At 40.1% G+C, this 13,863-nt stretch overlaps 1 protein-coding gene across 1 annotated transcript; it reads left to right on the top strand.

Moving 5' to 3' along the window:
- Window positions 1-2,471: 2,471 nt before the first annotated feature.
- Window positions 2,472-3,476, top strand: LOC148597489 (neuronal acetylcholine receptor subunit alpha-5-like). The gene has a single exon (XM_088563035.1). The coding sequence runs from the start codon at window positions 2,472-2,474 to the stop codon at window positions 3,474-3,476; it is 1,005 nt and encodes a 334-aa protein (XP_088419161.1).
- Window positions 3,477-13,863: the final 10,387 nt, after the last annotated feature.

The following is a 13,863-nucleotide window of genomic DNA, read 5'->3' as shown; positions in this document are numbered from 1 at the left end:
GAAATTGATGATAAAATGGACATGAAATGATGATGTAATGAAAAGGGATGGGACACAAGGACAATGGGGTCGATAAATTTTGATTGCCACTGCAAATAGGGAGATATGGTTAGGGTCGGGCAATTTAGCCTCCTGTGGCGGAGCCCTCTGGTTCCTACTCCGGAACTTGGGAAAGATGCCACGTTCCTCACACGTAAAAGAACCCTACCGTGGTATTCTCCCTGGGTAGGAACCATAGGGCTCCGTCATATGATTGATTGTTGGGGTTTAACGCCCGAGCAGCAGTATTTCAGCTATATTCAGGCGATAAATATGAAAGTTGTTTGTTTGTTGGAGTTTAAGGTCCGAGCAGCAATATTTCAGCTATATTCAGACGATGAACATGAAGTGGATAATAAAATGAACATGATATGATGATGAAATGAAAAAAAGATGGGGAACAAGGATAATAGGGTAGTTAAATTTTGATTGCCACTTGAAAAGGGGAGGGATGGGCATGGTGGGCAATTAAGCCTCCTGTGGTGGAGCGGAAAGGTTCCTACTCCTGTCGAATACCACAGCAGGGTTCTTTAACGTGCGAGGAACGTGACATCTTTCTCAACACGGTGCACCACTATGGTTTGCGGTCAGGTTTTCCGTATTATAGCCTGACAACCCCAGCATGTAACACCCCAGGGGTACCCCATTTCACAACCTGGGGCACACATCCAAGTTGCTCTGTGGGCAGAGAGCCTAGCCCCGTCTAGGCTTCTGAGCACTATTTAGTCGCCTTTTATGACAAGCTTAGCGCTGCTGCATGCCTATTCTTATAACACCCGGACCTGCACGGGGCGGTAAACATGAAAGGGATGATAAAATGATCATGAAATAATGATGATGAAATGAAAAAAGGGCTGGGACACAAGGACAATAGGGTTGACTAATTATGATTGCCACAAGAAAAAGGGAGGGATGGGTAGGATAGGGCAATTTAGCCTCCTGTGGCGGAGCGCAAAGATTCCTTCTATCGAATACCACAGCAGGGTTCTTTTACGTGCGAGGAACGTGGCATCTTTCCCAACACGGTGCACCGCTATGGTTTGCAGTCAGTTTTTCCGTATTTTAGTCTGACAACCCCAGCATGTAACACGCCAGGGGTACACCATTCCACCACCTGGGACACGCATTCCAATTGCTCTGTGGGCAAAGCGCTTAGCCCCCTGTTGGGTTTCTGAGCACTATTTAGTCGCCTTTAACGACAAGCTTAGCGCTGCTGCAAGCCTATTTTGTTGACACCCGGACCTTTACAGGGTAAGTCTCAACGTAGAGTACTCACTTCGATTGCAAGTGATCATGGCTTCATAAATGTCCAAGTCACACAGAAAACTATGACAGTACTCAACATGAGTGCGGGAAATGCATGTCGAAGTCACACCAAGATCTATAAATTGCAGTCACTGCTTCTCTTCTAAGTGTGCACTGATATACGAAATAAAGTAACGTCCGCTCAGCTCGGGGTCAGCACCCAAACGTTACCCGAAAAATACAATACTTCATGATTTTTGTGTAAAATGTGCCCTTGATAAAAAGGACGGGAACACATAACAATCATTAATCGCGTCTGTTCTGTTGTTTTTCCTTTTTTTTTTTAAATTTTGCTATAGGTCGAATCAGTTATAAATTCATTTGCAGTATGCCAGGAGTACCCCATTCCGCCACTTTGGCCACACACAGATCGTTTTGAGAATTAACCCTTACACTAATTGATATGCAGTATAATAAAGCCATACAAAAATTACACCTTCTACATGTTCTAGGTCCGTTTTTTTATCCTTTCCCCCACTGCTCTACTAGTTTATACACTATATAATAATTATAAGCCTTAAATCGACTAGCGGTCGGTAAAATGCTTATTGCATGAATCTCGATAGATTTCCATCAGAGTAATGTTTCATGTTAGAAAAAATGCCATTGTTAGCGACTACGTGTTTATCTTTAATTTTCTCGGTTTGCTGCATACGAATATCATTTCACTTGATCAACATAAAACTGTTCACTTCTACGGGTAAATAGCATGGTATTTTTTTTTAATTTTTAATCATCACTGTTGCTACAGAACCATGGGTATTGTGAATTTATATAGTCGACAATGATGACTGTCTCTTAGGTCGTAAAAGGAATGAAAACGATTCTATAAATATAAAATTAAAATGATTGAGTCGAAAGTGTCATCAATATTTAATGTTTTGTTTTATTGCTTTAGACTTCAATATATAGACTCACATATTGTCATTATCGTCAGTTCTACAGTACAGAAAATGGGGAAACGTTTTGTTCATCGTTTGGTCATATCATGCATTGTGTTAGCTAATGTTGATATCGCTGCATCAAACTCCGCCCTAGATGTAGGATATTTAATTAAATATATTTTTCAGGACTACAACAAAAACGTAATACCATTGATGAATTTTGAAAATAAAATACAATTGAATATGCGACTAGTCATAACTGGAATACACGATGTCAATGAGAGAGATCAAAAATTAGTGACAAATGGGTTTCTTCATATGCATTGGTATGATGATTATCTGAAATGGGATCCTGCGAATCACAATGGTGTTCCTGTGATTCTCATACCACAAAAAGATGTGTGGAAACCCGACATAGCGTTAAAGAACGGATTCAACAAAATGTCAGAGCTTGGAAACAACTTTATTCAAGTTCAAATCAACTATAGTGGGTCAATAACGTGGACACCAACTGAAGTCTTTGAAACCAAGTGTTCCATAAACATCAGATACTTCCCTTTCGATGAGCAGAGTTGTGATCTTGTATTCGCTCTTTGGATGACAGGAAATGACATGATAGAATTTAACCTAAATTATGACGCCGTCGAATTTGTTGAAGTTGAGCATAACAGTATGTGGAGTGTCGTATCATCATCATCTTCAGCATCAAATTATGAGTATGATTCTGCAAACGTAACATTTACAATCAATTTGAAGAGAAACCCGTCGTATTACATTTATAATCTGATAGTTCCAGTTATTTTACTCAGCATCTTGACGGTTTTTACGTTTATATTGCCAGCAGATAGTGGAGAAAAGATGGGGTATAGTACAACAGTGTTTCTGTCCTTTGCTGTATTCTTAACTATTGTCTCGTCCGAGCTCCCAAAAGCATCTGGGTCGCTTCTTAGTTCCTACATGGTGTTCGAATTGGCCGTTAGCACTTGTGTTGTGTGTATAACCGCTTTTGAACTTCGACTTCATCATCGTAAAACAGAAGTTCCTAAAACTGTTCAAAAACTAGTGATGATCAAATGCGTTCGGATAAAGCCGCCTAAAGTGTCGTCTACCGACTCTGATGTTGGAAAAAACGAAATTGCAGACGTAACATGGGATTATGTTATATCAAGGGTTGACGCAGTTTTGTTCTGTGTTATATTGGTACTTAAACTTTCTGTTATAGGAGGATTTATGATAGCCTTAGACTAAAAGTAATTTATGTAAATTGAAGGAAGTAAATAGATAAATATGGTAAATGAAAATAGCTCTCTGTAAAAGAAGTTTGCATTTTAATCCAAAAGGTTTATAACCGTCATATTCTAAACATAATTTATTGGCTGTTTTTTTTCTCACTAAAGGCATGAACATACTGAATTGGATATGTGTAATAATTTGTGACATTTTTCTTTTTTTTTCTTCATTGGTTTTCAATGGAGTTGATGTATATTTTGTCGGTGTACACACTAATGGCTAATGTGTCGTTTACCGACTCTGGTGTTAAAAAAACGATCGGAGACGTAACATGGTGTAATCTTATATCAAGGGTGGATACAGTTTTGTTTTGTGTTGTATTGGTACTTAAATAAAATGGATATCTGTTGTAATTTGTGATATTTGTTTCTCCTTTCTTTCATTGATTTTCGTTGGAGTTGAGATATCTGTCGGTCAGTGTAACTTCACAAAACCAGCCACCATTGCGACTGGAAAAAATGGCCGGTTTATAGGGATTGATTGATTGTTGGGGTTTAACGTCCAAGCAGCAATATTTCAGCTATATTCAGACGATGAACATGGATGATAAAATGATGGGACACAAGAATAATAGGCTCGAGAAATTTTGATTGCCACAGGATGAAAGGAATGGGATGGGTAGGATCGGGCAATTTAGTCTCCTGTGGCGGAGCGCAAAGGTTCCTACTCCGATCGAATATCACAGCAGGGTTCTTTCACGTGCGAGAAACGTGATATTTTGTCCCAACACGGTGCACCACTATGGTTTGTGGTCAGGTTTTCCGTATTTTAGCCTGACAATCCCAGCATATAACATGCCAGGGGTACCCCATTTCACCACCTGGGACGCAGAGTGCCTAGCCCCCGGCTAGGTTTCTGAGCGCTGCTGCAGGCCTATTCTTTTGACACCCGGACCCAGACGAGCCGGTTTAGTTGAAAAATAGCAATGCATTCTAAGAGCTGTTTCCATTAATGCGTTCTATAACCCTATAACTTGTAAACTTTTGGCCTTTTATTACATTTCAAAAGCTAACATCCTTTGTAAATGATTTGATTTTACAAACGGTATTGCCGACAAAATAATGTTCACGGTTTTGAAAGAATGTGTATTTAAGATCAAAGGACTATTGATGGTAATTCTTATTTGTATTGTTTTCGTAAATTACCTATCAACAAAGTGTAATAATTTCACCCCTATGTTGTTTTGGCTTGGGTACACAGTTCACATTAATTGACAGTTAAAAGATCGTACTATTAAATGACCCCTTTTGCCTGAAATTTGTACACACCAATTAACGGCCAACCCGTGACAAAATGTTTTTGTTTGTTGGGGTTTAACGTCCGAGCAGCAATATTTCAGCTATATTCAGACGATGAACATGAAATGGATGATAAAATGAACATGAAATGAAAAAAAAAAGGATGGGTCACAAGGATAATAGGGTCCTCAAATTTTGACTGCCACTGGAAAAAGGCGGGATGGGTAAGGTCGGGCAATTTAGCCTCCTGTGGCGGAGCGCAATGGTTCCTACTCCTATCGAATACCACAGCAGTGTTCTTTAACGTGCGAGGATCGTGGCATCTTTCCCAACACGGTGCACCACTATGGTTTGCGGTCAGGTTTTCCGTATTATAGCCTGACAACCCCAGCATGTAACACGCCAGGGGTAGCCATTCCACCACCTGGGGCACACATCCCAGTTGCTCTGTGGGCAGAGCGCCTAGCCCCCGGCTTTGGTTCTGATCACTATTTAGACGCCTTTTACGACAAGCTTAGCGCTGCTGCAGGCCTATTCTTTTGACACCCGGACCTGCATGGGGTGGAGTTAAACGTTCGAGCAGCAATATTTCAGCTATATTCAGGCGATGAACATGAAGTGGATGATAAAATTAACATGAAATGATGATGAAATGAAAAATTAGATGGGACACAAGGATAACGGGATCGACAAATTTTGATTGCCACAAGAAAAAGACAGGGATGGGTAGGGTCGGGCAATTTAGTCTCCTGTGGCGGAGCCCTATGGTTCCTACTCCAGGAATAGCACAGTAAGGTTTATTAACGTTCGAGGAACGTGGCATCTTTCCAAACACGGTACACCACTATGGTTTGCGGTCAGTTTTTTTTGTATTATAGCATGACAACCCCAGCATGTTACACGCCAGGGGTACTCCGTTCCACCACTTGGGGCACACAACCCGGTTGTTCTGTGGGCAAAGCGCCTTAGCCCCCGGCTTAGGTTCTGAGCACTGTTTAGTCGCCTTTTACGACAAGCTTAGGGCTGCTAAAGGCCTATTCTTTCGACACCCGGACCTGCACGAGCAAGACGGGGATGATAAAATGAACATGAAATGATAATGATGATTGCCACTAGAAAAAGGGATTGATTGATTGATTGATTGATTGATTGTTAGGGTTTAACGCCCGAGCAGGAATATGTCAGTTATATTCAGACGATGAACATGAAATGGATGAAAAAAGGGACATGCTGGGGTTGTCAGGCTATAATACGGAAAACATGACTGCAAACCATAGTGGTGCACCGTGTTGGGAAAGATGTCACGTTCCTCGCACGTTAAAGAACTCTGCTGTGGTATTCGATAGGAGTAAGAACCTTTGCGTTCCGCCACAGGGGGCTAAATTGCCCGACCTTACCCATCCCACCCTCTTTCTAGAGGCAATCAAAACTTGTCGATCTCACTGTCCTTGTGTCCCGTCCCTTTTTCATTTCATCATCATTTCATGTTCATTTTATCATCAATTTCATGTTTATCATCTGAATATAGCTGAAATATTGCTGTTCGGACATTAAACCCCAACAAACAAACAAATAGGCAAATGTACTGTACATTGAATATCCCTTGAAGTAAGTTTGATCAGTTTCTTTTGAAATGAATTTGCTGGCAACGAGTGCTGTCCCTTCAAATTTTAAAAGCCAATTCTTGCCAAGGAAAGTTTGAACTGGTGACATTCGCCATAAAATGATGGCTTTAATGTTTAATATAGTATTCACGGATAATTAGTGTTGTAAACATTATAATCTGTAAATGTGTGAATAAGCCCCGGGCAGGTCCAGGTGTTAAAAGAATAGGGCTGCAGCAGCGCTAAGCTTGTCGTAAAAGACGACTAAATAGTGCTCAGAACCCTTGCCGGGGGCTTGGGCGCTCTGCTCACAGAGCAACTGGGATGTGTGGCCCAGGTGGAGGAATGGAGTACCCCTGGCGTGTTACATGCTGGGGTTATCAGGCTATAATATGGAAAACCTGACCGCAAACCATAGTGGTGCACCGTGTTGGGAAAGATGCCACGTTCCTCGCGCGTTAAAAAAAAAACCCTACCGTGGTATTCTCCCGGAGTAGGAACAATAGGGCTCCGCTTCAAGATGCTAAATTGACCGACCCTACCCTCCTCTCCTTGTTTCCAATGGGAATAAAAAATTGTCGTCTCCATTGTCATGATCATTTTATCATCCACTTCTTGTTCATCGCCTGAATATAGCTGAAATATGGCTACTCGGGCGTTGAACCCCAACAAACAAAATAAACAAGCTTCTCCTTTGACACTACTGGACTAATTGGAACCAAACTTAGTATGAATGTTCCCTTGTGTATCCTGCATAGAACTGATGAAGGGATTTTTTTATCAGTCGAGAAACATGGCTGCCGTTACTAAAAATAGAACATTGGAGTCGGACAGAAGCTTTTCGCATACTTCTTTCAATAGCTGAAATGATGCATATTATTAGAACTACAAAAGTCTTCAGGGATAAAAGTCAGACGACTCCTTGTTAGAGTTATTGCTCCAGAAAAAAGAAAAATGACAAGGTTTTTTTTTTTACAGTTTCAGCTAATATATTGAAAACTATGATAGAAATTCTTCTTAAATTTACTGCACTTGAAAGACAAAGGTCAACCAGGTGAGCAATTCAGTCTCCTGGGAGCCTCTTGTTAAATATACATGACAATCATGTTGTTGCTCATGGTAAAAAAAATAACTAAATAAAAGAAAAGCATAATAGGTAATGTCCTTTATGAATTTTAAAAGCTTTAGTCACTTTCGCGTCGGAAAATGAGGACCACTTCAATGGTATATTTTTAAAGTATGGTGGTATTTGCATCCGACATAGATATTTCAGAATTATCTATTATTTACAGCACTTTGTAAAGACATTGAATAAGACTTGATTGTATATGAATAAACATTATAAAACACATATTTTTTTCCACTATCAAGAAAGCATGTTTTCCAGAAAATTCAAATAGCATGCCTGAGATTTAATCAAAGAAAAATGAACTCCCCAGCTTCATCAGAATCATCAAGAATAGAAATCCCTTTACACGCATTTTTATTGTCGCGTTTGGGTTGGGGTTACCCAAAACATTGGTTTTATTTATTGTTCTGGTACCAAACCTACTCTTGGTAGCAGGTTAAGTGTGGCCGGACATGATATGGCACTGTTTTGTTTAGTCTAAGTAAAAGAAACTTAAATAAATAACAATTTATTAATACACGAATATCAAAAATAAAGACATTTTCAGACAACAAACACGCTTAAATAATCCAAGTACCTCCTTAAATGCATGTATCACGGGAATGAGATGCGGAGTTCATAGTAGTTGCAAGGTAAATATTCAAACCAGGTCGGGTCACTACGTCATAAATCTATATAACCCCGTGCAGGTCCGGGTGTCAAAAGAATAGGCCTGCAGCAGCGCTAAGCTTGTCGTAAAAGGCGACTAAATAGTGCTCAGAAACCTAGCCGGGGGTTAGGCGCTCTGCCCACAGAGCAACTGGGATGTGTGCCCCAGGTGGTGGAATGGGGTACCCCTGGCATGTTACATGCTGGGGTTGTAAGGCTATAATACGAAAAACCTGACCGCAAACCATATTGGTGCACCGTGTTGGGAAAGATGCCACGTTCCTCGCACGTTAAAGAACCCTGCTGTGGTATTCGATAGGAGTAGGAACCTTTGCGCTCCACCACAGGAGGCTGAATTGCCCGACCTTACCCATCCCCCCTTTTTTCTAGTGGCAATCAAAATTTGTCGACCTTATTATCCTTGTGACCCATATTTTTTTTTTTTATCATTTCCTGTTCATTTTATCATCCATTTCATTTTCATTGTCTAAATATAGCTGACATATTGCTGCTCGGACGTTAAACCCCAACAAACAAACAAACAAACAAAAACATACATAAATCTATAATGTATGTAAATTAGTAGGCGTACATCTAAACTAGGTATCCACTGGGGTGCATACAGGTACAGATGAAATCCAACAGATCAGGTTTTAATAGCTTATACAGAAAATGCAGGGTATGGTTCCTTGGTCTCCGAATCTGAATTGTCTGCGTACGCGGAATTTATATGAGATTTCGCATTTCCACTATAGTGCTGTGGTGCGCCATTGATTGGACGAATAAACAATCTCCCGATTACAGGCCTCACACTGTGGAGTTCACTTCCGGAAATTAGATAATGGCGCTGAATGTAAATAAACTAAATATATACTACTATTAACGGTGTAAATGGCCATAACACATACAAGTATGTAAAAGGGTAACAATATATCCCTTTACGTTATTATGAGGATAAATCTGAAGAGGTCAAGAAATAGCAATCGGGCCGAACTAAAACAGGGACTGGGAAACAGTGAGGACGAAACAAATACCTAAACGACTTTCCCCAAAATAGCATACAATATAATAAATACAACAAACAACAATAAATAAGTGTCTCTCAACACTTAGCTGATAATAATATCAGCATACACGAAAAATACAAGTTTTCCAGTCTGCAGGTACTTGTTAACCTAGCTATCTGTAGCTTAATCAGGGACATACATTCTTGGGTTAGTTCTAAACGTGTTTCATATATTTTAAACCCCATGCAGATCCGGGTGTCAAAGGAATAGGCCTGCAGCAGCGCTAAGCTTGTCGTAAAAGGCGACTAAATAGTGCTCAAAACCTTAGCCGGGGGCTTGGGCGCTCTGCCCACAGAGCAACTGGGTTGTGTGCCCCAGGTGGTGGAATGGGGTACCCCTGGCGTGTTACATGCTGGGGTTGTCAGGCTATAATACGGAAAACCTGACCGCAAACCACAGTGGTGCACCGTGTTGGGAAAGATGCCAAGTTCCTCGCACGTTTAATAACCCTGCTGTGGTATTCTTCAGTAGGAACCATAGGGCTCCGCCACAGGATGCTTAATTGCTCGACCCTACCCATCTCTCCCTATTTCCAGTGGCAATCAAAATTTGTCGACCCCATTGTTCTTGTGTCCAATCCCTTTTTCATTTCATCATCATTTCATGTTCATTTTATCATCAATTTTATGTTCATCGTCAGAATATAGATGAAATATTGCTGCTCAGACGTTAAACCCCAACAAACAAACATGTAGTTTTCCTGACCCCTAGATTTATCTGAAAATACCCACAGCATGGTATTAGATATAAAATTTGGTATGTGCGCCAGAACTTTTAATATTTTAAACATAATGTAAAATAGTTTGAAAATCATTCCAGATGACAAGTAAGGTCCCTCTCCATTATTGATATCAATGATAATTTCACACAGTTGAGCTGAAATATTTCTGCTAGGGCGTTAAACCCCAACAATCAATCGTACAGTTGAGTTATGTTTTCCAGTTAAGTAAAGTATTTACACTCAACATTTCTTTTTTTGGGAAGATTCTTTCCAATGTTTGTGTCTGATATGGGTATTTATCATATTGGAGAGGTTGAGAAGTTGACACTTCTTACACAATAATTCATGAAACATGACCCCATTGTCCTTGTGTCCTGTCCCATTATCCCATCAAAAGAATAGGCCTGCACCATTGTTTTTATGATTGTTGGGGTTAAACGCCCGAACATCAATATTTCAGCTATATTCGGGTGATGAACATGAAATAATGATGATAAAATGAAAAATGGGATGGAACACAAGGATAATAGGGTCGACAAATTTTGATTATCACTAGAAATAAGGATGGGTAGAGTCAAGCAATTTAACCTCCTGTGGCTTGTTTTGTTTGTTTTTTGGGGTTTAACGTCCGAGCAGCAATATTTCAGCTATATTCAGACGACGAACATAAAGGTTCCTATTCCTATCGAATACCACAGCAGGATTCTTTAACGTGTCATCTTTCCCAAAACGTTGCACTACTACGGTCTGCGGGCAGATTTTCCGTAAAATAGTCAGACGACCCCAGCATGTAGCATGCCATGCAGGATTACCCCATTCCGCCACCTGGAGTACACAATCCAGTTGCTCTATGGGCAGAACGCCCTAGTCCCCGGCCAGGGTTCTGAGCACTATTTAGTCGCCTTTTACGACAAACGTAGCGCTCCTGCGGGCCTATTCTTTTGTCACCCTGACCCGCACGGGGCCCGGGAATTTAAAAAAATATATTCTACGTTTACGAAAATTCAGAGTTTACGTTTCCGAAACCAATAAATATTATCATTCCGTATCGGTCGTCTTATTTACGCGTTGCGATTTTGTGTTACTTGGGGTTTAACGTCGGAGCAGCAATATGTCAGCTATATTCAGACAATGAGCATGAAATTGATGACAAAATGAACATGAGATGATGATGAAATGAAAAAGGGATGGGACGCAAGGACAATGGGATCGACAAATTTTGATTGCCACTGGAAATAGGGAGAGGTGGGTAGGGTCGGGCAATTTAGCCTCCTGTGGCGGAGCCCTATGGTTCCTACTCCGGGAGAATACTACAGTAGGGTTCTTTAACGTGCGAGAAACGTGGCATCTTTCCCAACACGGTGCACCACTGTGGTTTGCGGTCAGGTTTTCCGTATTATAGCCTGACAACCCCAGCATGTAACACCCCAGGGGTACCCCATTCCACCACCTGGGGCACACATCCCAGTTACTCTGTTGGCAAAGCGCCCTAGCCCCCGGCTAAGGTTCTGAGCACTATTTAGTCGCCTTTTACGACAAGCTTAGCGCTGCTGTAGGCCTATTCTTTTAGCACCCGGACCTGCACGGGGCCGTTGCGATTTTGAAAATCACCTGTATATTGCTTTTGCGCTGCATGTGTACAGGTATATATTTCTTGTATATATTTGCAAAGAGCCTCTACGACTTATACATTAAAATGAGAACAATTTGAGTTGAAGCATCAGTAAAAAAAACATGAAATTGGAAACAGGACTACATTGTTGATCAGTATTCACCAAATTTGCGAACAATGATTTCACAAAAAATGATTTTGTACGATCCGTCGGGTACAAGAACTCTGCTAGGACTTATATAATAGAACAGTTTATGACTGTATCTCAGTAATGCTTATTTCAACAGATACGACTTTTTCCGAAGTCGGTATTGAGTTCGCTTTGACATCACGTAACATCCATGATGCTTAACCATGGCAACCTACCGATGTTGCTTACAATCACGTATTTCATTGGTGAAATGTGGTAGCGACCGTGAAATTTAATGCTCCATTGGGGGAATCGGTGTCTGGAATGTTTCAGTCACTTTTATATATTTAGTTACCTTTTTTACATTGTATATTGGAAATTGTTTTTTTTTTCTTTCTTTTCCAATAGATAATCGATATACGACACATAGCACAGTGATCAAACAGTCTTAATCAGATTTGGGTATTAACAAAGCAAGACTATGCGTCGGCTTTCTCCTTTAAGGGATAATACGTATACCTTCTGGAAACGTAACACACCTGCTTTTCATGTCAACCTCCATAACAGCGTCTTGCGTTTAAAATTCACTCCAGTTACAGAGGAAACGAACGAATAACGCTGCGTGGAGTGTGGTTACATGTAACATGGGTTAAGAATAGATTACTAGTATCACTATGGATTTAAAAAAACACATGTCGTTGTCTACATGTACAGATATTCAAATGTCTCATGCACCATACAGGTTCGGGTGTCAAAAGAATAGGCCCACAGCAGCGCTAAGCATATCGTAAAAAGCCATTAAATAATACTCAGTACTCTGGTCGGGGGTTAGGGTGCTCTGCCGACAGAGCAACTGGGTGGTGTGCCCCAGTTGTTGGAATGGGGTAACCCTAGCATACTACAAGCTGGGGTTGTCAGGTCAAAACACGGTAAACCTGACAGCAAACCATAATGGTGTAACGTGTAGGAAAAGATACCACGTTCCTCGCTCGTCAACAAAACCCTGCTGTGGCATTCGATAGAAGTAGGAACCTTTGCGCTCCGCCACAGAAGGCTAAATTACCCGACCCTACCCCCTCCATATTTTCAGTGACAATCGAAACTTATCGACCATATTATTCTTGTGTCTTATCCCATTTTTTAGCTCACCTGACTTAACGGCCTTGTGAGCTATTGTCATCACTTTGCGTCTATTGTCGTCTGTCGTCGTTAACTTTTTTCAAACATCTTTTTCTCTGAAACTTTTTGACCAATTGGAATGATATTTGGCTTGATTGCATCTTGCACTAACTGATTGTTTAAAATTTTTGAAATGTTCAAAAACATGGCTGCTATAACTAAACATAGAACAAACGGGTCAAAATACAGTTTTTTGCAAATAACTGAAAAATATTTGAATTTAACAAAATTCTTTCATGAGTATTATTGTTCACCATGAAAAGATGGACCTGTGCTGATTTTGTAAAATGATTAGCTTAAACATATTTATTCAAATATAAGCACAAGCAAATACCGTATACACATTTACATACAAACTCATGGTAGGATTCGGAAAGAAGCTAGATAGCTTATACAAAGTTCCGTGTCCTTAAGAGTAAACTTGCAAGAATATTCTTATAAATAAGATGCAAGTGGAATGATTTTCATAATTGACTAGTAAATAAGACAAGCGAATAGAAAAACAAAAATGGAATTATAAAATTAGTGTAGAGATGCAGTACATTGAAGTCATGCATTTATAAACCTTTTACTTTTGGTAATAAACATCTGAACTTCAAGAAAAATTTCTACATTTTGTTCATCATTTAGAATATTTGAGCCATACAACAATACATTTACATTAAAAGGTACATCAAGTGCCATAGAAAATATGATTTCATTTCGTAATAAAGTATATTTGAGACAAAAGAGCAAAAAATGGGAAGTTGATTCGACATGACCACAGGTGCAATTAGGGGAATCAACAAGGTTACGACTGAACAGATGTTCATTGAGTGAAGCACTGTTCATTCGCAGTCTGGCATGTAATATTTGCCCTAGTAGTGTACCAATAAAGTAAAGATTCGGACATTTTATCAAATGTTCCTTAATCTTATTTCTAAAAATGTTAGTGGAACTAGAACCCCTGGTATTCTGAGGAAGTTTGTTCCACAGTTTAACTGTTGCTGGCAGAAAGTATTCAGAATAGAAGTTAGT

Source organism: Perna viridis, chromosome 15, assembly GCF_037379345.1.
Source record: "Perna viridis isolate PV_CMFRI_1.1 ecotype Kerala chromosome 15, ASM3737934v1, whole genome shotgun sequence".
Classification (NCBI taxonomy): Eukaryota; Metazoa; Mollusca; class Bivalvia; order Mytilida; family Mytilidae; genus Perna; species Perna viridis.
Note: the sequence above shows the minus strand (reverse complement) of the source record. Positions and strands in the feature narration are given on the sequence as shown.

What these genes read in the sequence shown, in the direction of transcription:
- LOC148597489 (XM_088563035.1), top strand. Translation starts at nt 2,472, where the DNA reads ATGCGACTAGTCATAACTGGAATACACGATGTCAATGAGAGAGATCAA.